The sequence below is a fragment of the Tiliqua scincoides genome, chromosome 4 (genome assembly GCF_035046505.1).
Source record: "Tiliqua scincoides isolate rTilSci1 chromosome 4, rTilSci1.hap2, whole genome shotgun sequence".
Taxonomy (NCBI): domain Eukaryota; kingdom Metazoa; phylum Chordata; class Lepidosauria; order Squamata; family Scincidae; genus Tiliqua; species Tiliqua scincoides.
The window spans coordinates 102,026,857-102,053,425 of record NC_089824.1 but is presented as its reverse complement, the minus strand read 5'-3'; the positions used below and the strand labels follow the sequence as shown (position 1 = coordinate 102,053,425).

General features: G+C 41.2%; 1 protein-coding gene across 4 annotated transcripts in view; it reads right to left on the bottom strand.

The window, feature by feature from the left end:
• Positions 1-26,569, bottom strand: part of RALGAPA2 (Ral GTPase activating protein catalytic subunit alpha 2) — a 190,102-nt gene that overhangs the window by 38,598 nt on the left and 124,935 nt on the right. For all 4 annotated transcript variants that reach the window (XM_066622986.1, XM_066622982.1, XM_066622983.1 and 1 more), the window contains one exon: positions 22,113-22,240. In XM_066622986.1, the coding sequence (XP_066479083.1) occupies positions 22,113-22,240 (128 nt within the window). The remainder of the gene's footprint in view (positions 1-22,112; positions 22,241-26,569) is intronic.

Here is a 26,569-nt window from a genome sequence, read left to right as displayed (position 1 = left end):
GTCGACACTTTCATCGACCTGTCTACCACCACCCCAAGATCTCTCTCCTGATCTGTCACAGACAGCTCAGAACCCATCCGCCTATATCTAAAGTTTTGATTTTTTGCCCCAATGTGCATGACTTTACACTTACTGACATTGAAGCGCATCTGCCATTTTGCTGCCCATTCTGCCAGTCTGGAGAGATCCTTCTGGAGCTCCTCACAATCACTTCTGGTCTTCACCACTCGGAAAAGTTTGGTGTCGTCTGCAAACTTAGCCACTTCACTGCTCAACCCTGTCTCCAGGTCATTTATGAAGAGGTTGAAAAGCACCGGTCCCAGGACAGATCCTTGGGGCACACCGCTTTTCACCTCTCTCCATTGTGAAAATTGCCCATTGACACCCACTCTCTGCTTCCTGGCCTCCAACCAGTTCTCAATCCATGAGAGGACCTGTCCTCTAATTCCCTGACTGTGGAGTTTTTTCAGTAGCCTTTGGTGAGAGACCGTGTCAAACGCCTTCTGAAAGTCCAGATATATAATGTCCAATATTTATGTCGCGTATGAAGAAAACACCCACATTTGAATTGCTACCTTGATCATCATTGCTCATTTGTGCCAGGCTGTGTTTAGATTTATTCTGTTTAGAGCCTTTAAAAACTCTGGCATAATAACTTTTTGTTCCACAACTCTTGCATACAGTGCTAAATGATGGCCAGGGCCATACCAGTTGCCATAGTATTCAGATTCCATTAGGTGCTGGACTCATCACTCTTCTTGCGTGATGGTATTTGTGGTTTAGAGAATTTAATTTTTCTGACACAGTCCATGCATGCTTTCAGCTTCTGATGTGTGGATCTCATGCATTTGTGCTGAGTTTGTTCGCTAACTCTGAAATATCTATGGCTTCTTGCAGGGTTAATGAAGGTTTTCTGAGCAGTCTCATCTGTTTTCCTTTGTCCTTAGTAACTATAACCAATCTGTCCCCAATCAATTCTTCTTTCAAAGTGCCATATGCACAGAAATCAGTCATTCTGCACAGTGTGGCAACATAATCTATGGTTTCAGCAGGTCCTTGTTCATACTTCAAAAGAAAGCATACACCTTTGACATTTTGTGTAGGCTCAAAGTACTTCTGCAACCAACCTAGAGGAATCTTCTCAGTCTGCTGATAATATATCCAGATGCTGCAGGAGCACATGACATTCCTTTCCCCAGCTCAGTTAATAATGTTGCAACCATAACTTTTTTTTTTGTCTTTGTTATCTAAGCCTGTTGCAATTTCATAATTTTCCCACTGTACCCGAAATACATCCAGTTATTGAAAATAAACACGTCCTTCAGTCCAAGAACTAGAATCTGTGAGTTGCCATTGTCAATCTCTGCCTGATCTAGTGATCTGTTTTGCCACTTAAAAGCAATCCAGCTTCAGTTCTTTGTCTTCTAGGACGCCCTTTATTGATAATGCTTTGGTGCTATTGCTAGACTCTTCTCTCTGCACTCTAACCCATATCCTGGAGCAGCACTTCCAGCCATTGCTGCTGCAGTTCCCTTTGCTGGAACTCAATATCTTAACAAGGGAGGGTCAGAAAGTATAAGAATGTACCCAGGCCAAAGACAGTGGGGTACATTTGAGATGCCCTTTGATTTTCTATTTGTGGCTCATTGTTAAATCACTTCCTTCTTCTAGGTCCTTTGAAGAGATAATGTTTTCACCATAGTAAGGATTTGACTACTTACTAATGGAATCATGAAAGAATTATCTCACTGCTTAGACTGGCTACTGAGCCTGGTTCTTTAGATCCTCTAGAACAGCAACGACCAAGGAACAGCTTTGTAGGCCAGATCCAATCTGAAGTTTTTTGGGGTTTTTTGATAGATCAGCACAGAAAACAGATTACACAAGTTTAGTACAGGATTTTTCTTTTTTTGAGGAAAATATTAGGCATTTACAGCTCTACAAATTGCTATCTGGAAAATAAACCAGCTCCCAAGAGTACAGAAGTTGGCCATTAGTCCTCTAGATAAAACAATTGGCTCACTTGATTAAGCCAATTGGAGCTACTGGTTTTGTAGAAATCTTTTCTATTCTAGTATTGCTTTATCCGAGATCATGTAAAGCAATCTAACTAGAGGTTCAGGTCCACAAATTGTATATATGTAACAGGATTACTTGCATATTAAAAAGAGCTAATAGACAATAGACACTTTTTAGGGAAGAATTTCCAGCTTCAATCCTCCTAGCCATACTGTGAACTCATGCTGTTTACTCCACTGTAACGATCAGAAAGGCATAATAGAACACCTGGTCCTCTCGATTCTGTGCCTTTTTTGGCAGCTGACTGCAAAACCTCCCTACCAGGTGGTTACACTTCAATTACATTAGCTAGTCATTCTAAAGTTAACAAGTACCCCATGAAAATCTTTTATACAATAAACACAGTATGACTTGTTAATTGTTGTACACTTGTGCACACATTTAATTCATTATATTAAAATATTCCCTGCAAATGCTGCAGACCGTAGCAGGTATAAATACAGACAGAAATGTCGACTATCTTCTGCTTACAAGCCATTATCAATATTATTTTACAACTATTTGATCAACCTACAGCTTTTTAGCTCAAAATTAAAAAACAAACGTTTCTCTTCTGAACTCACTAGCTCCTGAGAAATCTCCCAAACCATATGCTGAAATGACTATATTTCCTCTAAAGGAATTTTCAAAAGCCAATTGCCTAGATTAAATCTCTGCAGTTTATTATATGGCAGTGAAGTGTCTGAACACTTATCTTTTTATTTATCAAAATAAAATTATGAAATATGTCAGTGTTGCTTTCTTAAAAAGACGGAAACACAAAAACACAGCTCTGTTCTCTCATTTTAAATAAATTAAGACAGAAAAGGAGGTTCGTTGTTTAGAACAGAATTTTGAGAAAGGTGACTGTGTCCACATACTGTCACTTCTTCTATAGTGTTAACCCTTCTTTTGGGGACCCAGCTTCTCAAAAATTGAGAGCTGAAACTGCTCCCAATTCCTTTCTAAAAGTTATGTATTAGGGTATCAAAATATTTAAATGTGCTATTCTGTCTAATAAGCAATTTTCAGTTTAAGACTTAAGTGTTCAAAAACATTTTTACACATTCTGGTAGTATCAAAGCTCTGAATGTGTGTCCTAGTCCAGAACATTCTGGATGATTTAAGCCTGAATATCTTAATATTTAAAGGCTCAGTTGAGGAACTATAATATCTGTGGATGAAGATGATATGAATGATTCTTTGTTAATATGAATTCAATTGAATATTTTATAACACCTGCTGATATCTGAAATGCATTTGACAGTTTTTAAAAAAATTGAACTAAGACTGCAATCCCATCCACATTTCCTGCGAGTAAGCCCCATTGACTATAATGGGACTTCTGAGTAGACGTGCATAGAATAGGGACCCAAGTTGATTTCTACCACGAGATGAGTATTGATACTAAAACTAGCTACAGTTGGAACTTTTTACTGTCTCGTAGATTTACCTGTATACGAAAAATTTAAATAATCTACTGATTTTGTTTAAATACTTAGATCAACTCAATGCTGTCCATAAATTAGCAATATAAAGAGTGATTGTACAACTACTTTTCCAATACCCCTAAACAGGAATTTGACTCATACCTTTCAGCTAATGCCACAACTACCCACATTGCCTTTTTGTACCAATCATGATCAACTGAACACATTTTCTCTAGTCCAGTGGCTCTCAACCTTTTAGCATCAGGACCCACTGGAAGTGATGTCATGACTGGAAGTGACATAATCAAGCAGAGAAATTTTTAACAATCCTAGGCTGCAATCTTACCCACACTTACCCAAGAGTAAGTCCCATTTACTATCACTGTTAAAAACATATACATAGTAACCTGTTAAAAGTACAGGTCTATCACATTTCCCCAAATGCAGCCATATACCATGGTAGCATCAAATCTAATATATTAAATATAAAATATTGAAATAAATGGGGACTACCTGAAATTGATTCGTGACCCACCTGGTAGGTTCTAACCCACTGTTTGAGAAACGTTGCTCTAGTCGTAAAGCAGAGGTGTCCAAAGTTTTTGGCAGGAGGGCCACATCACTCTCTGACACTATGTCAGGGGCCAGGAAAAAAAAAGCCTTTCCTTTGCTGCATCACAGATGTGAAACAGCAAGCAATGAAGGGAACCCTTGGCCTGCAGCTCATGTGAGAGGTCGAACAGTTGTCCTCACACTGAGAGCAGTTGCGTCGGGCCAGCATGGGCTTCAGGTAGTCTCCAGAGGCTCAATGGAGACTGGGGCCTCCCTGCGGGCCAGATTAGGGGGTCTCTGAGGGCCACAAATGGCCCCCAGGCTGAGGTTTGGGCACCCCTGTCTTAAAGGAAGAATGGAAATTGCCAATATGAAATATTTCTACTCAGTATTTCTACTCAGATTCATCTGAAGTAAATTTATCTTGTCTTTTTGGATAAAAATCAAAGTTTAAGGTGGCTTCTCAGTTTGACTGTCATAAAACGCCAATAGCCATCATTCTAAAGGTTAATGTAAATGAGGACAATGCCCAACTTTCTTTCAAATGAAATTCCATTATTTGTTGCAACTATCAGCCAAGACATTAAAGGAATGCTACACTATAGGTTATAACATTTTTAGATTCCTTGACATTTCAGTGCCTCAAGCATTGCATCCAATATTTAACAAAAGCTTCAGATATTCTTTGATATTCTTATTTTTATGATCTGGCCATTAGTTGGTGCCACCATCTTCCTAGATTAACTAGAATCACTTACTTATATTCTCCTTAGCTCAATCAAGAATCTGACTACAAAGATAGTACAATGTGCCTATATGAAGCAGACAATCTATGGAGCAAAACAATGATCAGCACCTTCTGAATAAAAGAACCAAAAATGATTAGCACATCAAAGGCACTCTTCTGTAAAAAATGGCATGGTGCACACTTTAATCTTTCTGACAATCTATTCATGAACTAAACTGAACTCTGTTTCCAACACAAATGGGAATGCACAGTACAAGAACATCTTAAAGCAAGCACCATGCAGAGATCTGGTACTGCAGCTTTTCATTTACTCAAACAGATTGACAATCATTTTTAACTACTATTTCATATCAGAAATTTTAGTTTTCATAATAAAAAGAAATTACATCAGAATAGCTGATAGTTGTATATATTAGAACCACAATGTTTAGGTTTGATGGTCCTGATCCATGAAACCAGTAGCTCAGCAGAAAACTGCATCTCCGTCCCCTCTAAATTTTTTAGGTGGAACATATTATCAGTACTGGGAGTGTAGATGTAGTGCAGGTAGTGGTGTACTGAAGGTACTGGATGCCAGTTTTCCCCAACTCTGTGAACAGTATTATGCTGCCATAGTACCAGGTGGGATTGGAAAGCAGGAATCTCTCCCCTGCTCACAGAGCACATTCACCAAATTGAGGCAAAGATCTTGTTGCATTTGAACAATGGAATTAGTTGCTGGCTTAAGAATTTTTTACTATTTGTGTTTATTATTTTACTCTATTTTACAACAGCTCTTTTTTTAACTTGCAAATTGCCTTCCTACCTGTCCCAGAAGTATTATACCAGCCCCAGAAGTATATCTAAGGTGTGGCAAGCCAGGGCATTTGCCCAGGTTGCTTCTGGGGGCATGGAATTTCCCCTGGCTGCAAACAGTGGTGTCAACAGTGGTGTCAACACTCACCCCCATCTATTGCGCTCCAAGTGGTTCCTGGGCTCTCCACAGGAGAGGGGTACATTTGTTGCTTGCAGGTGAGCTCACCTGTGGTCCTGAGGGTCCATTTGGCTCAAATTGAGCTCTTTTGGGTGTAGCATGCAGGTGTGGCGGCAATGTGATGACATAGGGGGATGACATGGTTGCAACACTGCGTCACCTCTTCCCAGGCACCATTTGCTTCTGGGATGTGGCTGACCTGCCCATCTCCTATATCAGTGCTTCCCAAACTCCTGCAAGGGAGTTAGAGCACTGTAAGTATGTGCAGGGGAGGACTTATGGCAGCAACGCAATCCCCAGCAATGCTGCTGCTAGGGGAGGGTGGTTTTGCCTCAGAGACTATTGGCTTCTGGGAGGTGTGGGGAGCCCTGCAGATGCCTCTGCAGAGCCCCCAAAGCCTCCAGAACAGTAAAAAAACTAGACTGAAAGTCACTTTCTGTTTTCAATAAAAACTGGAAGTGGCTTTCAGTATAGTCTTTTACTATTACAGAGGCTTGAGGAGCCCTGGCAGAGGTGTCTGCAGGGTTCCCCACAGCCCCCAGAGGCTGGCGGTTGCTGAGGTAAGGAAAAAAAACCTCTCTCCCCACTGGTAGCAGTGCAATCCAGGGGACTGTGTTGCTGCCTCCCCTCCCCCTAGGCTGGTGGGTCACAATCCACCAGTTTGGGAACCACTGTCCTATATCTTCCTTCAAGGTTGATTTCTAGGTAAAGTAAATAACATCACTTTCAAACACCTCTACTTATCAGTAATAGAGGAGTTTTTAAAATACAGGTGGAGCCTATTTATCCATGTTAGTTCTATTCCATGTCTCGGCGCGATTAACAAAAAACGTGTTGTGCTAAATTCCATAGAGTTACGCAAATACACTGCAGCCTGACACTTCTGCATGGAAGGAAACTAAGGCAGCTGTTATCAACCCCCTCCCCTCCGTACTCAGCCCTCCCTGTTGCCAGCTGCCCGGCTTTCACAGTTGGGATGCTGATCTTTTAAGAGGCCAGCCCTATGCATTTCAACTCAGAAGTAAGCCCCATTCCAGTCAATGGGGCTTACTCCCAGGAAAGTGTGGAGAGGGTTGTAAGTTTTATCTCATGCTTTGCTTGGTGGGAAGGCTTGCTTGAGTGCAGGTGATTGCAGGTGATTGTGTGCTTGCATGGTGCAGGTGATTGCCTGCACCATGGGGGGGTTGCTTGTTTCAGTGATTGCCTGCACCATCTCAATGGGGGGGGGCGGAATTTGGCAAACACTCCCTGGGTTTTTTAAAGCAATCCCCTCTGTTGTTACCACACCTGCCCCTGTGTGTGTGTGTGTGTGTGTGTGAGAATGAGAGAGAGAGAGAGAGAGAGAGAGAGAGAGCGCGCTCCACCTTGCTGCACATGTTCTGGCTACAGAGATTTTCGGGCCCCCCTTCCCCTCTTCAGCCTCTTTGCTGGTTCGGGGGCTCCAAGAGTGTTACTGTTCCTTTGCAAGGGGAACCTTTTCCAGGGCTTTTCCCTGCCTGGACAAGGCAGAGCCTTTTTGCAGTGGGCTGCCTGGAAATGGAGAGAGGGCAAAGGAGGCAAAGGTGTGTGTGACTTTCGGTTCCCCCACTTCATTCGAGTTGAGACAAATCCGCAGATAAAAATCCGTGGATAAATAGGTTGCACCTATTGGTTGGTACACTAGTACCAACACAGCCACATTTTTCTGCATGCAGTTCAAAATTTGTATTGTTTATCTTCATTAACAGAGAGACGATAGTTTTAAAAGGTAAAAAATAAAAGTGATGATACCAGTATTACATGTGACAGATATAATTAATCAAATTATACACAATATTTTTAACTTTGCAAGACAGTTTTGTGGAGTAGCAGGTGAGAGGGAATAGCATTATAGATGTATTTTTACAAATGCACAAATATTGGCATGCGAATCTTATTCAACAATTGGAAAAATACTACATGCCATTTATAGGGCACAGAACACATTAAGAGTTCATTAATTAAACAATGCTTATGGAACAGATGGAATGGCTATCTGGGTTCTAATTACTCTAAGTTGTACAGAGGTTTGCAGACCTTAATGAGCTCAATAAAAAGAATGATTATACATCAATCACAATTAGAGATACCTATAAGACAGGCTGAATAATTGTGGTTACATGTCAAGCATGGTAACACAAAGAACAACAGGCAGTGCAAAACCTAATTAGGAATAAAACAACAATCTATTTCAACCTCTGGGGAAAAAGGCTTGAGATATTTGCACAACTCCTTACACGTGATATAAAATTGATGAATTCTAGCAACCTCCCCCATTCCCCCAAAACTGCAGTTGTGAAAGTCAGTTATCATAGAACAAGAACAAGCAATTCATATTTTTAAACACATTGCAACATCAAATATGTGTTTTACTCTTGGTTTTTGTGCGGGCTAGCAATCTAGCCCTAACATAACAGTATGCTGAGCAATACCCAGCTCTATAAGAAACTAGATTGCAGTCCTGGATTCTAGTTATTATTCAGATTCCTATCTTTTGGGGTTGGTGTTAGGAATAATAACTGGCTCATTTCAGACAGGTGAAGCAAGTTGTTTTCTAGTTCCATAATTAGGAACTTATCCCCAAAATTAGTTTTATCTAGAAAAATCTAGTATTTGGCATTTCCCCATTTACCTAGATAAGCAAAAGTATTTTGTATATGAAAGTTTTATTTACATAACTAAGGGCCCACTGCGAGATGCAGCGGATTCCCCAGTGGCATGGCTGCATCAGTGCTGGAATGTTGGCTAGGACTGGGCCCTAAGTCAGGTTCCCTTGGAGGTACCCCAGGCAATTGTCTAATTTGCCTCAGGGCTGTGTCAGCCCTTTTAGTGGCAAGTGAGCACTCCTTCCCATGCTTCTGATAGTGTGATTTTAGCTGCAGTGACCTGAACTTTTGTTCTGCAGTAGTGCAGCTGAAACTAACCATCAAAAAAGTCTATCCAGCACAAATTCATGCATTCACTAAAAACTTCACTTGCCAATATTCACTCTTTTGCACAGTTATTAGATTCTTTACTACTTTGTGATAAAATAGTTCTGAAAGGACCCTTAATTGAATGGACCTCTTTCCATCTAATCAATATGGAATAATTATTTAAAAGATTCTACTCTGCTTTTCTCCTTCTGGAGACTTAAGGTGATTTACAACATCTATTAGCACTCTATTAACAACAAAATGCAATGGAACGCAGCAGCAATTAGTACAAAATCTAATAGAGAAATAAAAATAAAACCAACCCAGAAAAAGCATATTGATAGAGTAAGAACTTCTGGCAAAATGCTGGCAATGAGGGAGATAACCTAATATAAGGCAGGGAATTCCACATTTTGGGGGGCTGCTGCTGAGGAGGTCCTCTCATGTGTCATCACCAACCAAGCCTCAGAGGACAGTGGAACATGTAAGGGGTCTCCCCCTCCCAATCTTAATGAAGGGTAGAATCATATAGTGCAGGGGTGTCCAAACATTTTGGCAGGACGGCCACATCATTTCTCTGATACTGTGTTCGGGGCCAGGAAAAAAAGAGTTAATTTACATTTAAAAGTTGAAATTTACATAAATGAATTTATTAGAGATGGAACTTATATGACTGAATAAAAGTCTTACAGTAGCTCAAGGCCTATAAAAGGCCTTACACAAAGCAAGGCCAGCCTTTCATTTGCTGCCACTCCTGCATCACAGATGTGAAACAGCAAGTAGTGGAGGAAGCCCTCGTCCCACAGCTCAGGTGAGAGGTCAAACAGTCGTCCTCATGCTGAGAGAAGTTGCGTTGGGCCAGCACAGGCTCCAGTAAGTCTCTTGAAGGCCAGAGGCTCATTGGACACTGAGGGCTTCCCGAGGGCCAGATTGGGAGCCCCTGAGGGCCACAAGTGGCCCCCAGGCCTGGGTTTAGGCACCCCTGATATAGTGGAATATGGTCTTTCAGATATTCAGTTATGTAAGGCTTTAAAGGTAATAACCAGCACCCTGGATCATGCGCAGAAACTAACTGGTAACTCAATGGTAATTAACTGGTCACTCAATGATGATGAGTTGAATTACTACCATTTAGTTACAGTTGCAACTGAATGCATTTGCAAAAGTGAGTAGCTACATTTTGCAAAAGTGGGGATTTCTTGAGGGTCTTCAAAAGGATTGAAGACCCATCGAGGAAATGTAGTAATCCAACTGCAGTGAAACAGGCATGGGTCACTGTGGGAGTGCAACCAGTTCAGGTTGACACATTGTCAAATCAGACAGCCACCTATCTGCATTTAATTTCAGTTTTGTCAGCTTCAGTCTTAGCTACAAACCTGTAATGTGCAGGTATGATTTAGAACAGAAAATTATTATTTTTGGGACAGGTACAAACACATTTATTGCAAAATCTTTCAAATACAGTTTAATCCCGAGTTTGGCCAAGAATCTGCCTTCGAACATTTCCAAAGCAGAAGCTTTTTAGCCTGAGGGGTTAAAAGTGTGGGTGTGGAAGTGGGCTTTTGTTAGAAAAATTAGCAATGCTATGAGTCATTGTGCATTAGTGGCAGAATAGTTTTGCATCTTGTATGAACCCAGACACCATATGCCATGCGAGGACCTATTACTTTATTCGGTGCCATTGCTGACAGGCAGACACGTGGATATCCCCAATGGAAAGACTGTCTCTTCTCTGTGGTGAGTACAGGAACCCAGTGATCTGAACACATCAGACATTGTAACTAGCAGCAGGAACAGCTGGTAAGCTACCAAGAAGCAATGGCAATACAGAGTTAGAATGTTAATGAGAATGTGTGTGCTAAATCACAATGCAAGCCTCAAAGGGGGGGGGGGAATATCAAATTCATTCAAATTGACTAGTTCATGCAATCCAACCTTGGGATTTTTTATTTCCCTATTTGAAATCATAAATACTGAAGCTCAGGCCACAAAACCAAGGAGCTGATAAATACCAATTACCCCAGGATCATATTTGTACTTAACGCATCTTTGTTTTCAGTTTCTTCCATTTCTTAAAAAACATATATATGGTACATTCCTGAGCCAGTAAAGCCAACAGTTAGGTTGAACTAGATGCACATCTTGTTTCAACATTACACAATTGGTTTTAGTTGAGTTAGGTAAAAAAACATTATAATGCAAAAGTAAACAAAATTCAGAACAAGGCCATTAACACAAATAATAAGAAACTGTTCTCTAATGTTATGTGCTGGACTGTAATTTAGCATGTCAGGATCAGCATAGCTAGTTCTTTAGCGATAGCTCATATAACCTCATATTTGCTGATTAAGGTTAAACAAAACCAGACATTTGGCATTAATTAAATCTCATCCTAAATATGCACAACCCTCTCTTTCCTTTCCAATAAAATATGAAAGTACTTTATTTGATATCAACTCATTTGAAGCTTTTTAAAAAAATGCTTGCTATGCTGTCACTGCAAGATGATGTTTTCAAGTGCTGAGAAATCTTATTAAAAGCACAATCTGAACTTACTGGTAAGCTGGTGCAGGCCCCCTGCACTGTCCCAGGATTGTAGCAAATGTTTGTGGCTATTCCAGAGTTCGCTAGACTGGTACAAGGAAATGTGCTGGCCTGCCAGCGCTTCAACCTGCCCTGGAGGAGGTTTGTGCCAGCCTGAACAGGTGAGTACAGGGGGTGGCGGCAGCCGTGGACCTCAACAGCCTTGTGCCTGGGGCAAAGCTCAGCGATGGCCCCCCCGCACAGAAATCCACCCCCCTCTCACTAGAGGCTCACGGAGCCTTGTGCGACCTCCTCCCATGCTGGGGAAACCTCTGTGAGGTTCCCCGGTGGTATAAACTGTGCTTCTGGCAAACTGGAATCACAGTTTCCGGCCCTGTCGGGAGCCTCAGAGCGGCTTCTGCAGGGTTCTGGTGGCTGGCGCCTAGGGCATTTGCCCCAGGGAGCTCTATGGCAGGCACGCAACTGGCTGGTGGAAGGGTATTCTGGGGGTGAGGAGAGAGCATTTCTGGGCAGGGGAAGTACGAGACAGGAGGCAGATCAGGCCCTGGAGAGGGGTGGGATCTGCTGTGACAGTGCAGGCCAAATCCTATCCCCTATTCCTGGCCCCTGGAGCCTCACATGGGTTGCTTGGATTTGCGCCAGCGATTTAACTGACACAGATTTGAGTAGCCCCATAGGGTAAGGATAAAGGTAAAAATATCCACTTACTCCAAGTTGCTCTGCAGCTACCTCCTAACCTGCATACAGCACAGGTCACTCAGCCTGCCTGCTCCAGCACAGGTTACGATTGGGCTATTAACTTCATAGATTTGTTTTGACTTAATTCTCAAGGGAACAAATAATGAATGAGGTTTACTAAAAGAATGCAATAGCAAGACATCATACTATACAAGTTGCCTCATTTTTAAGAAAACCTACTGCTAATTTAGCACTGAAGTGTCCATAAAAGCTTTTACAAAACTTGGTGAAGGCATTTTGGGGCGAATTAGTGACAACCAAGTACAGGTGTGCACCACTTAATGATACGTTATCCAATCCCTGTTATGCGATTAGGTTGTTAAGTGAACATTCAGCCCAATCTAGTGCCTTTGTTGTGTAAACAGACACTCCCTGCCAGAAATGAGCTGGCTGTACAGGCTAATGGAGACTGATTGCCTAGTCTTGCAAATAAGGGCCTCTCTGTTGTGTAAACAGACACTCTGCTGCAGGCTATGGGTGTCCGGACTGCCTCAATTAAGAGCCTCTTTTTTGTGCTTTAATCACCATCATATAAGCAGAAGGTTGTTAAGCTGCGGACACCTGTATTGCTTTATGAAACATCTAGGTTACCAATTTTTATACCCCATGTATGGCTGCCATCTTGGAAACTGGCCACTCTTTTCATACTATGGAAGGCTGTGATAGATATGGGGAAATGGCAGGAACCAGGTGCTCTTTAATAAAAAGGCAGGGCAAGTGATAAAATCTAGGTTGCCAGAATTTATACCCCACAGTTTTACCACAGCACATGCCTACTTATGTTGTCTTTTCATTTGCTGAACCCCTATGTGACAGGCAGAAATTCAGAGAAACAACAGGACATTTTTGTACATGTCATCCTGCTCCAGTTTGAATGAATCATATTTTCTGAACACCGCTCATAAGGATTGAGGGCCCAATCCTATCCAACTTTCCAGCACTGGTGCAGCCATGCCAGCAGGGCACGTGCTCCACTTTTTAGTAGGGGGGCTTTCATGGAGACCTCCTCCAGCAAAGGGAATGCTTGTTCCCACTCCTCGGGGCTGCATTGTGGCTGCACTGGCATCAGATAGGATTGGGCCCTATCAGTTGGATAGGATTGGGCCCTGAGTCTCTAGATTCTCTGCTCAATGCCTGGAATTTGGGCAAAGCCCAACAAGTGACATCCACAAAGGACAGACTGGTTCATGAAAATGAAATACAGGCAGCCCTCAATATCTATGGGGCCATGCTTCAGTCATGTCTGGAGGGCCTTCTGGCCAGGGAGGCAGTGCACAGCCTCCCTGACATTCAGAGGGGCAAAAAATGTGATTTCCAAAAACCGGGTTGGTTCGGAGGGTTTGGGGTGCCCAAATCTACTGATTTGAACATTCGTGGATTTTGGTGTCTGTGGGGGTTCTAGGAATGGAACCCCTGTGGTTAATGAGGGCCACCCTGTACAGTAGCTTCTCAGAGGCATATCTATTCCAAAAGGATTAGAAACAACCCAGTAATTTTTATTATTTATACAAGTTGGAACATATTGGTGGGAAATAATTGCTTCTTAAATAGAGGTATTTTTCATAGCTTAGTACATGCTTATAGGAACAGGTTGTCAGAGGAGCATAACTATGAGCTTCTGCCAGTGCTACTTATACAGATAAACGGTATGTTAAGAAAAGGGCAGAAATCTATGTTGGTACATGTCTTAACAGCAGGTATTACATGCCTGGAAAAACTGAGCTGACTAGAAAGAAAACGTCTAATAATTGATACAAGCTCTTATAGGTTCCATTGTAGTTCCTATGGATGCAAAGACTTTTGGAGATCTTGCCTAAGCATTCATTTTATCCATTCTAATCTGCAGCCATGCATACAAAAGAACAGATATTAATATACAGATATTATACATCAGTGCTTTCATAAACTGTTCAACCAGACAGCTATGAGCAAAAGACACCAACTAATACACCACTAATAGATCAATACACCAACGAATCACTACACCAACTAATAGACCACAGAGATAGTTGCCTTCCAAAAAACTTGAACATTATGGCACTACCAGACAAGTTTGCAGACGTTACAAATGGGATCTACCCACGACTAGGAAGATCTCCCGGACATGACTGGAAGACACTTCTGGTCATATCTGGGAGGTCCTCTGAGGTCCTCCAGCCAGAGGTCCGGCATCCATTCAAATCCATGGATGCTGAGCCCACGGATAAGGAAGGCCCACTGTAATTAGTAAATGTAATTAATAACTGTTTCTGCCTTTACTATATAAACCTTGCTGTAAGTCACTGCTGGGGTCCCTTAAGTGGAATCAAAAGACAGAACAGAAATATTTTAAATAAATGCCATGACTGCACCCTGATACTAAGTGGCCCTTTATTGGTTAGAATTGTCCATGTTACTGTTCCCAGGAATAAGAATTCAAATGCTCCTTCCAGAATGCTCTGGCAGAAGCACTAGACAGGATGCTACTGAATGCCAGCAAAAGGATTAAAGATGAAAAAAGTGAATATTTGGAAGCATTTCTGTCTTCAGAAACACTTTACATTTGACTCAAAAATCAAATCAGGAAATTCTGCATAGCGCTAATGAATATGTTCTCCCTTCCTAGTTCACCAGTGTCCATTGATCATTGCTGTTTGATCAGCCACTGATCATCTATAACAGGGCCATCCAAACCCCTGGCCCGGGGGCCGGATCCAGGATTCAGACAAACCTGTCCACCTGGTGAGTGGACCTTACCATTCCACCAGGTTGCCATGTGTAGTCCTCCTATATCGGGGGACAGGGACACCCTGGGCAGTTGTGTCTGCCTGGACATCCTGTTGCACAGCCTTCTGGGATGCTGGGCAACAGATGCGACTACCCAGAGCGTTCCTGTCCCCCAATCTAAGAGGACTACACGCAGCAACCCGGCGGAATGGTAAGATGCAGTTCGAACAGGGACAACATTTTCATTGCGCAGTGGTGGAGAGTTTGGCCACCATTGATCTATAAGAACTTAGATAGCTGAGGAGAGGTAACTTCAAAGTTACAGTTAGGAGAAAGCAATACATTGCTAATTTTGTATTTAAGCTGGTTAGTAAAATATATGCAAACATTAAAATGTCTTTTTAAGAAACATTTGTGAGGTTATTATTCAAGAGTCTCAACAGATTATTTTAGTTCAGAACAGTATATATGTTTAGTTAAGATACTTGAGATCCTATTCTGTTTATTCAGTTTGAGGAGGCTGATATTCAGTTCAGATTCCTTCAGAAACCATGTTGTGCACCACTTGAAGTTCTCCAGTCCTACATGCTGGCATCTATAAAGATCTTCCTCTCCAATTGTTAAAGAGGCAATCTCAATTTTAATGTTTTCTTAGGCAGTCCAACAGTGTGAGGCTTCACTTACTCAGGGTAAGCAATAATAATAAACTGACTAAACCAAAGGATCTCCTCTATGGAGAACTCATGCAGGGAAAGCGCCCTACAGGTAGACCACAGCTGCGATACAAGGATATCTGCAAGAGGGATCTGAAGGCCTTAGGAATGGACCTCAACAGATAGGAAACCTTGGCCTCTGAGCGTTCTGCTTGGAGGCAGGCTGTGCAGCATGGCCTCTCCCAGTTTGAAGAGACACTTGCCCAACAGACTGAGGCAAAGAGGCAAAGAAGGAAGGCCTGTAGCCAAGGAGACAAACCAGGGACAGACAACATTTGCTCCCAGTGTGGAAGGGAATGTCACTCCCAAATCGGCCTTTTCAGCCACACTAGAGGCTGTTCTAGAACCACTTTTCAGAGCGCGATACCACAGTCTTCTGAGACTGAAGGATGCCAATTGAAACTCACTAGATTTCATAGCTGTATGGTCCCAATACAGGGCCAACAGTATCTGCAATTGTCAGATCCACAGCTGGATGTAACCGGTGACACAGACATTGCAGAATACCAGGGCATCAAGAAGCAATGTGAATATGACCCACTTCAACAAGAAAAATGACTTTATAATTTTGTGTCCAGTACCACTTGCGGAAAAAGTACTCTGTAAGGCGAGTCTTTTTGAAGTTCATAAGAAAACTATAGTACTGTAAAAACTTCAGTGTACAAGCCACTTTCAAAGCAATCTAGGTAGCCATAAATCTCAATTCCTATCCTCATAGGGCTGTATCAGGATATCTTTTATGCATAAGAACTGGTTGGATCACGTAGCAAAATCTATTTTGGCCTAACCCATCTACTGCCAGTCATTTCATACATTTCATAATATTAGCACAACATTGCTTTTAACTTGTAACACAAGTGCTGTTCTCCAACATATTTTCTTGCCTTTTTGAGTCATTTGCTTTAACAACAACAACAACAACAAAAGTCATTTGTTTTAAGAATAGCAAATGACATTCTGGATTTTGCAAGACTCAGATGGAAGTTTCCTCATAGAGGGGGAGATTTGCTGAAATGTGGGCTTACGTTTAGTACTCTGAGAATGCTGACATGCGACAATGTTAGTGAAGAAGTTAAGTTCTGATCATGTCATTATCAAAAGACTTTTAAATATATATGAATGACTGTGTGCACTCCAAAGAGAGAGATCACCTATAGTCAGGTACTTTCACTCCCCTCTGAAGCATTAAAGCAGGGGTGCTCACACTTTTTTGGCTCGAGAGCTACTTTGAAACCCAGCAAGGCCCGGAGATCTACCAGAGTTTTTTTACAATGTTCATGCCATCATAACATATAACATTTATGTGTACAATGTATGTTGGTGTACCTTGCATAACCGCATGAGCCAATATTGCACAACATAACATAATTAACTATAAACATTTTTGTAATTACTTGAGTTTACTTTGATGACTTGCACTGAAGTGAATCAGCCAAGGTTGCATAGTCCGGATAGTAGCTGCTGACAGCCAGCCTCAAGCACACTTCCAAATGTTCATCAGTCATGGTGGAACTTAATGATCTTCATGTAGGAAAAGGCTGACTCACATAAATAAGTGGAGCCCTTCCTGCCTCAGGTGCTCTTATATCCCTGAGGGCCCTATTGCCTTCAAGTGGCTGCAGCTGTGCAGCACACTCTGCTGGATGCCCAGGCCTTACCCTTAAAGGGGCCACTGCTGACACCACATCTACCTCCTCACCAGATCTTCCTCGATTCCAATACAAATGGGGGGGGAGCAGATCTCTATACAGACCAGTGCAAAAACAGGGAAAGTTGTGGGGGAGGGAAGATCTCTATATAGACATCACAGCAAGACCAGTGCAAAACCCCTTGCACACAGAACCAACAGATGGAAGTTGGGGGGGGGCAGATCTCCATACATACCAGTGCAAAAACAGGGGAAAGGTAAATCAGCCCCAGTAGAGTCAACGGGGCTCACTCCCAGGGATGCCTGGATGGGAGAGAAGCCTGCCAGTGGCTCCTCTGCAGGTCTACTCACGAGTCAGCCCCAGGAGAGTCAAAGGGGCTCACTCCCAGGAATGCGTGGACAGGAGAGAAGCCTGCGATCGACTCATTTTGCCCCGCGATCCACCAGTCGATCGCGATTGACATATTGAGCACCCCTGCATTAAAGGATATAACAAATAAAGGATATGTGGGGAAAGGGAATTGAGTTAAAGAACGCACCACACGGGCTTAGCAATAAAAGTATCAAACTAAGAAGGTGGGGGGGGTAACATTAAGTAGGAATAGACAAAAAAAGCATGATGAATATCAGGTGGAGTCAAAAGATGACGATTCAAAACACAGAAAGGACATGTAGAAGAAAGAACTGAAGCAAGTTACAGCTTAACAACACATGGCAGAAAAACAGAAAGAATGGGGGTGAGAAGGGAACATGAAGCTGAAGAAATGAATGTGCAGGTGACTAAAACGATCTGATTATGAGTCTGAAGAACTGGACTTTTCTTTAAAAAGAGTTTTGGGTGGGGAGGTTTATTCTTGAGTTGTTTACTTTTAAGAATGCTGAAGGTCCTTCTCTGCTACTTAGCCATTTTAGCGACTGTAGCTAAGAGACTAAACACAGAGCTGGCTTATTTTGAAAGAGATACAGGAAGCTGGACTAGATGGGCCTATTGCCTGATCCAGTGGGGCTGTTCTTATGTTCTTAAGACTTTAAGAAAATCAAGATATTGTCATGCTGGAAGAATTACTTGTATGTGGCTGAAGTTAGTCTTCTAAAACACGAGTTCTATGGCATATACAAATAGCATAGCACAACACTTATAAAAGTCTTCTAATACTACTGGACCTTTCTTCATGACTAAAAGTGTGTGCTTTCATCATATTTTTTTCTACGTCAGTTCTAAAAATTTAGAATCCATGAACAGGATTTGAAAAGCACTCAATCTTTTGGAAGAAGTGCCCAAAAAGTTGCCGTTACAATTATGTAAAGACAGAGTGGCAAAACACTAAGTATGTTTTGAGCCTGAACTCTAAAGGTCATATGTGAGACTCCGAAGTCTGAAATGGAACAGCACCTATATCAAGGGCAGCTTATATCTGCCTGCCTATTGCTATACTATCTATAAAATGTAGTAATTCTTTGCAAATCTACAGCACGCACGCACACACAGAGAAATCAAATGTTAATACCACCTTAAAAGCCTCACATGTCATTACAGGCTGGAACAGATTACAGCTATTGATTGCTGCCTGGAGAATGTTCTTGCTGTGAGAATAGAAGGCAAGCAGCAGTGACAGACAGCTCAGCTATTGATCCACTCCAGCAGGGAAACTGCACTTCAAAATGAAGGTCAGTACTCCTTTACAGTACCAATTAGAGCTACTGTAATGTTCTTCAGGACACTACAGAGATTGCTGTGGCTGCGCGGAACAATTCTGACTCATATTCCAACATGCCTAGAAGGTTCTGGCTACAACAGGCTGACTAGAACAGTGTTTCTCAAACTGTGGGTCGGGACCCACTAGGTGGGTCGCGAGCCAATTTCAGATGGGTCCCCATTCATTTCAATATTTTATTTTTAATATATTAGACTTGATGCTACATTAGTATTGTGACTGCATATGGGGAAATATTACAGACCTGTACTTTTAACAAGCTAATATGTATATTCTTTTAACTGTAAATGAGACTTACTCAGTGTGGGTAGGGTAAGTGTGGGTAGGATTGCAGCCTAGAATTGTTAAAAATTTTCCTGCTTGATGATGTCACTTCAGGTCATGACATCACTTCCAGTGGATCCTGACAGATTCTCATTCTAAAAAGTGGGTCCCGGTGCTAAATGTGTGAGAACCACTGGACTAGAAGAAACTATAGATGGTAAGTAGTACCCAATCTTTTCCCTTTGATAATGACTAACTGTTCATTTTCCTGTAAACTTAGATCATATGTCAAATAAATTGCAAACAAAAAGGCATTCAGTTTATGGAAAATTCATCACAATTCTACAGGAATAAAATTATTTCAGAGTATGAATCAGCTTCTGATCGCAAATCAGATTTCATCATTTCTCAATCACTATGTATTTTGGCACACAAATGTATTTCAACCACCATCTGTTACTTCATGTAATGAAAAATATGGTTTGGTAATACAGTTAAATACAAGTTTGGTAATGCAATCTAAAGGCAAATGCAGGCAAGCCCCAGTTTCCACAGATCCTGTACTTGTGATTTCAATTATTCATGGATCCAGAGGACACCGTTTAAAAAGGTAGGGAAAGTGGAGGAAAACCAAAAATAGCTTTGCCTACCTTAGTGCATTGAAACCACTGCATTTTCAGGGCTGCAGGCAGTCTTCCCAGCTTCCCAAGGAGGGAAATCCAAGGCTAAGAGTAGTATGTATGCCTGGGTGGAGGGGGGGGGGAATATAGTGTCATATATGCTAAATATCACATTCTTGAGTTCCATATTAATTTGGAATAACCATCACCCTCTGGTTTCATGCTCACAATTACTAATGCAGATTAGAATTCCCAGTTCAGGTATAAATCTGGATTTTGAATAGTCTACCATCTAACATGGTTGATGGCAAGGAACATATAGGATATAACTGAAATCACTGAATCTATTTAATGATACAAATGTACTTCACAACATATCAAAGGGCAAAAGCCCTCTGGCAGTAAGAGAGCCTAAAAAGGAAATTGCTCTATGTCAGTGGTTCCCATGGTGGACCACCAGAGGAACAGGAAGAGAGCCATTCCCCCTTAAAGTGGAGTGGCCCAGAAACAGGTGTCCTGATGGCGCTGCAGTGATTGTGGCTATTTGCTGCATCTCAGAGGCCTGCAGAGGGGGCTGTGAGACTCCAGGACCCTCTCAGAAATCAGCGCACCCCCCCCCAGGTAAGTTTTAAATCACCTTGCTGCCCTGCAACTACTTACTGCATTCCCAAAGTTTGACTTTGGGAACCACTAGGTAATTGCACAAGGCAAATTTTCACATTGAACATCCATAGATATTGATTACTTCCCCCCCCCTCCCCCAGCACCCCTGGGAACCTCAACACTGCTGATGTGCCCTTTAGCACTGGAAGAAAATAATAAGCGACCACTAGATGAAAATAAAGATTGATATGATATATAGAACAAGGTAAAGATCATCATCTACACAGCACCATCTCAGTCTGAACTTCAGTTTACTGCCCCTCATTCTGACCATTATTAACTCCATAAACCAGTTCAGAACAACAGCCACACCTAACAAAGATGGAAACAAAGCTGTGTATCATCATCCTATAGATAACATTTTGCTTCAACTTTCCGGAGAACCTCTCCCTGTGGTTTCTGTTATATAGCATAGGGGACAAGATGGAACCCTGTAGAATCCCACATCACAAATATCATGTGTCAAAGATGCAGTTCTGCAGGAATCATTCTTGAAACCTATGGGACGGACAGAAACAAAACCATTGAAGAACAGTGCACCAATTAGCACTAGGGAATGGTCCAAATGGTATAGCTGATGGTAGCAAAAACTTTTCAGAGATACAGGAAAGCAAACCAGTGTGCAATCCCCTGTTCCCCCAGTGAAGGTCATATAAGAGGATGAATCTAGGCTAGAAGCTTAATTGATGGGTCTAGATAATCAATTTAATCAAGGAACTAGACTTGGCTGTATTAGAGTTGGCTGGCCAACACTTGTACTGAACACCTTGCCCCGAAATGAAACACTAACAACTTGATGATAGTTATTAAGATCATCAGGATCCAATGACATGTAAGATATGAAAAGACAACCAATCCCACTTCTCCCTGAATATTGCAAGCTACCCCTAGCAATGATGGGACAGGGGTCTAGGAGGTTAGTCACACAACTCTTCTTGCCATAATAACTAAAATTCAACCAAGCAATTGTGATAGGCAGAAGACTGTCAAATATGGATAATGTAGTCATGCAGGCATCCAGGCCTGACTGAATGTGAGAGATCTTGTGACCCAATAGCAATGTATGACAACTCTGCCAGAGATTCAGTAGACCTCCTGCTTTTACTACATAGCTGGGACTGCAAACGCTTGTCAAGCACTTCTCAGGCTACAATCCATGGCAGGTAGGCTGTGCAGCTAAGTTGATCAATTATGGAGACCTATCATAGACCTTTTCTAAACTAGTCTATAGGAGTCAAATAACACAGGACAAAAGAAAAGTTTCCAAAATTAGAATATCACACCAAAAAATATGTAATGGAATGGAAATAAGAATGTATTAATTGAACAAATTCTAGTAGTGTTTTAAACCTCTTGACTTTTCAACTGGGGGACTATATCAAACATGCAAATAGTAAACACAGCTGTATGGAACTTCAGTTATTACATAATAGTAAAAATAGGTTAAGCTTAACAATTACAGCCTCTACTGTACTGGCATTCACATTCTAAGAATTACCTGTACCTCTTTCTCACATTCAAACACCAGTATCTTTGCTGCCTTATAGTTCAGAGCGGAATCTTGCTGTGCCAAATGCATTGTTGCATTCTTGCACTTTATACATCAAGTAGTTCAGTGTAAAGTTAAAAATGAATTATTAAAAAAACAAACAGGCTGAATTTACCAACAAGAGATTTCATGTTTTCCGAGGCCATAAAGAACCTTTCAGAAGGCCAAACATTCTTGTTAAAACCTACCTCAAAGAGAAGTGCAGATGTAACTAGCAATCCTGAACTAGATACAAATCAGACTATCAGAAAAGGATACAAACTCTGATAAAGAGTTATAAGGGACTTCACAGCTCTGCTGGCATTGATGCATGTGGCTCGTATAAGATTTGGCAGCAGTTTTGCAGTCACTATTGCTCCATCAAATAATGGACCAAAAAATGGCACCTGCCAAAAGAAAAAAAGAAAAAAGACATGAAGTATACAGTGATGCCTCGCAAGACGAATGCCTCACGCAACGAAAAACTCGCAAGACGAAAGTGTTTTGCGATTTTTTTGGTGACTCGCAAGACAAATTTTTCTATGGCTGTGCTTCACAAGATGAAATTTTTTGCATTTTTTTTGGTTTGTTTTAAATCGTGCTTCGCAAGACGAAATTTTCGCAATACGAAACGACTCACGGAATGAATTAATTTCGTCTTGCGAGGCATCACTGTATACAGATTTACTATGTCCCAAAATGAATATATATCATAATGAAAGTCTTAAGGCCCAATCCTATCCAACTTTACAGCGCTGATGCAGCCGTGCCAATGGAATGCGTGCTGCACCCTGTTTACGGGAGGTAGTCACAGAAGCCTCCTCAAAGTAAGAGAATATTTGCTCCCTTGGCTCAGGGCTGTATTGTAACTGTATCAGTGTTGGAAAGTTGGACATGACTGAGACCTAAGGATAGAATTAGATATTATAATTGTTGCAGGAAACAGCTGTATATTGCAATTTTCAGAACCATATTTGGAAAGGAGAAATAAAATAAACAAATATACATATCTTGAACACCTGAGTACTTGTGTCTGGGTTCTCTATTGGATTATTCCAGTAGATAAAATAGCCTTACATAAGAACATAAGAACAGCCCCACTGGATCAGGCCATAGGCCCATCTAGTCCAGCTTCCTGTATCTCACAGCGGCCCACCAAATGCCCCAGGGAGCACACCAGATAACAAGAGACCTCATCCTGGTGCTCTCCCCTACATCTGGTATGTAGATGTAGATACCTTTTTTTGGTATGACCTACTTATTGATGGAAAAATGAAAACCATGATGTCGCTTGTGGATTCCAAAATGCTAATGTTGGTTTATGATTAACAGCCCAATCCTATCCACACTTTCCTGGGAGTAAGTCCCATTGACTCTAAGGGGTCAATGAGCAGACATTACTTCTGAGCAGACATGCATAGGATTGGGCTGTAAGTCTGCATGTGTGCACCTGTAAGGTGCACTCAGCTTGCACATTTGAGTAAAATATTACCATAAGCATAGAGTTCTCTTCCCCCTGCCCCCCAACAAACCTCACCCCACAATGGCCGCATTGAAGTTGTGATTGCCTGAAGAAAGCCTGAAGAATGGAGAGCACAAACAGTATTATTGCCTAAACTGAGCCCAACTTATGGTAGATAAAAATAGAAATTCAAATAAAAACACCAAATAAATCACTTCATTAATAAAAATGGAAAGTTGGACATTCTATGGAGCTCTCTATGATAGGTAAATTAATAGTGGGAAGGGGCATGAATTTATGATAGTGTGTATATAAGCTTCCAAAGATTAATTATACCACAAGCACAGAATATCAGCTCTGCTGTTTCTTACACAGTTATTACCTGCAGTTGTGATTCTGGCCTCTATGTCGCCCAGGGCCAGGACTGTAAAAGGCTGCTCCATGCGGCCTGATGGCCTAAAAATGTCACTTCCAGTTTTCTCTTAAAACCGGAAGTGATGTTTTAGGCCTTCTGAGAGCTGGAGAGGTCAAGTGTGCCTCTCTTGCCCTCCGAAGCCTCTGGAAGGCCTAAAAAATCAATTCCTGTTTTTGACAAAAACCAGAAGTGATGCTTTTAGGCCGTCCAAGGCCTGGTAAAAGGGCCTGAAGGGAGAGAGAGAAAACAGGCAGCGGGTGTGTGTGTGTGTGCAGTGGCACCCTCGCCAGTGGCACCCCAGGGCATTTGCCCCCTGACCCCTCCCAGATACGCCAGTGATTACCTGTGCAACAATGTCAGTTCTGCTATTTCTTAAGCAGTTGTTACCTGTGCAACAACGTATTTCCTGGGATATTTTGTGCACATGTGCACAAGTTTGTGCAGATTAGGGTTGCAACATGTAAATGATATGATTTTTTAATTTATTATAAATTATCAAAAATTCAATTAATCTGATTTCTAAAACTGTCATGACTAAAAGTTCACACTATTTCAACTAGTGTCCAAAACCGTCCTGTTTTGTATTGTATGAATGTTGAAAACTGACGGATACACAAAATAATCTAACTTATCTTTGTCTACCAAGGAGCTAGCAACCTACAGCAAAATAATATAACTCCCGTCCAGATCTGTCTTACTTATCTTTTTAATTTGCCAGTTTTCTTCCAGCATAGCAGTGCTAAAGGCTGCTACTGCCATCTTGGTATATGGTCAAGCCCAGCTCCCAGTGCCAGAGCAAAAGCCTAAAGGACTTGCACCTGGATTTTATTCTTTGTTATAGTACAGCAGCAGAGCATAGGATTGGGCTAGTAGCTTTTTCATTCATATTAATAAAGGCATTTACAACTGATGAAATTATAATACCAAGCTTTTAAGGTTCGCACCTGCATTTTCACAATGAACTAACACCACAATACCAATATTCTTTTAAACTTGCAAAAGGTTTTGGTATGTTTACCCTGACATCCATGACCCAGGAAAAAAAAAGTTTGGAAAAGTGTTTGGGATGTAGTGGGCTATAAATTGAAATAAAATAAACGGATAAGATTCTGCCCTGTAGAAAACATGAAGACAACCGTCTCCAGGAGACTAACTGCTTGCCCAGTTTCAGAAGGACTCTTCCTTACTAGAGAGATTATGATCCTGCCTCCAGGTGGATTATTCTTAATTCATCGCTGTTCCAAGTATTAACATTACTTAATATATTTTTATGAATTGAAAATGGAATGGCTTTTTGAAACACAGACGGGCAGATTAAATATATCAAGTTTTTAAAGAAATCCAGTCTGATTAGATTTAGAGATATGGAAGAAAGTTGCCTAGTGATCTTCTCAGATTAGTATGAAACAATTAATATTCCCCATACTGCCACTTTTGCTCCATTTTAATTATTACACTAAAATAATTAATGCTATTGTACTCGATAATAAAAAATAGGCAGGTTTAAATAAATGATTTGAGTACAAAGACTTATCTTCCATAGTAAGCAATACAGTTTAAAAAAGCTAGTGAATGAGTAAATTATTGCACCAAATGGCTGAGGATTAATCTCTGATGACTTGCTGCAATCTAACGAGGCATCTGTGTCCCAGGGAACTCTCAGTGTGTCCCTGGCGGTATGCGCAGCGTGTAGAGTCTGCATGGCATTCTTTGTCTGCTTTTGCAGGCAGCTTTTCGTCTCATTGTTGAGAATATCTTAATGCATCTGTGACGCGTGGAATGCATTCATACTAACAGACTTACTATTGTTTCTCTCATAGGCTTTGTTGAGCAAAAGACTGCATCATGGTTCCAGATAATTATATTGGTTAATTAATCAAGACAAAAAAGTTTGCAAATCATTGCCTGGTTCCCAAGCAGGAGGATAAAAAATGAACACAATACAAGCTGCAGCAATATAACAAAAGTAACAGCTATCTGATCAGAGATTCTTATATAATGAAGCTATTAATACTAAATCGGTTAATGTTAACATTGCTCCAGGTGTCTCTACTTAGATGCAAACAAAAAGGCTAACATTATGTACATAAAAGGCCAAATGTTACCATGCATCCTGAAACCTGACAGAGAAAGGACAGCTTTTCATTTGATTAGGGAACACGATTTAAATACCAGGGACTGAAGCCAACAGTCATTTCTCTACAAGCCCCTTTTCATTCACTCTGGGGTCACTATCTGGTGAACAAAAGGTCAGCCACACTTGCCCTGGAAATGTCTGGATTAATTTTATTACATTGTAATGGTTGTATTTTAAATGGAAGATCAACACTAATTTTCCCGTTTGGTATTTTTCTTTCTGCAGATCGAATTCTTTTAACACATATGTGAAATAAAAATAAAAGCCTTCCTTCTACTTAATCACACGTTATGCAATGATGGTTATATTTTCAAACGCTAATTTTAAAAAGATTATTTAGAGAGAAAGAAAAATCTAAACTTAGGGCACAAGCCTAACCAGGTCTACTCAGAAGTAAGTCCTAGTTTGTTCAATGGGGCTTACTCTCAGGAAATTGTGGTTAGGATTGCAGCGTATGACTGATAATACTACAACATAGACCCTTCATACAGTATTTCAGTGTAAGTAGCCAATAAAATGATGCAAGACAGTGATGGAAGTGCAGGTTCTCTCTTTTGAGAAAAAGGCTTCACTACTAGAGGTCCAGACACCAGCACAGCACTTCTATGCATCTCTAATCTGAAGTAACTCCTACTGAGTTCAACAAGGTTTTTTCTTGGGTAACTGAACATAAGACTACAGCCTTACAGCACAATCATATCCTTGCCTATTAAGAAGTAAAA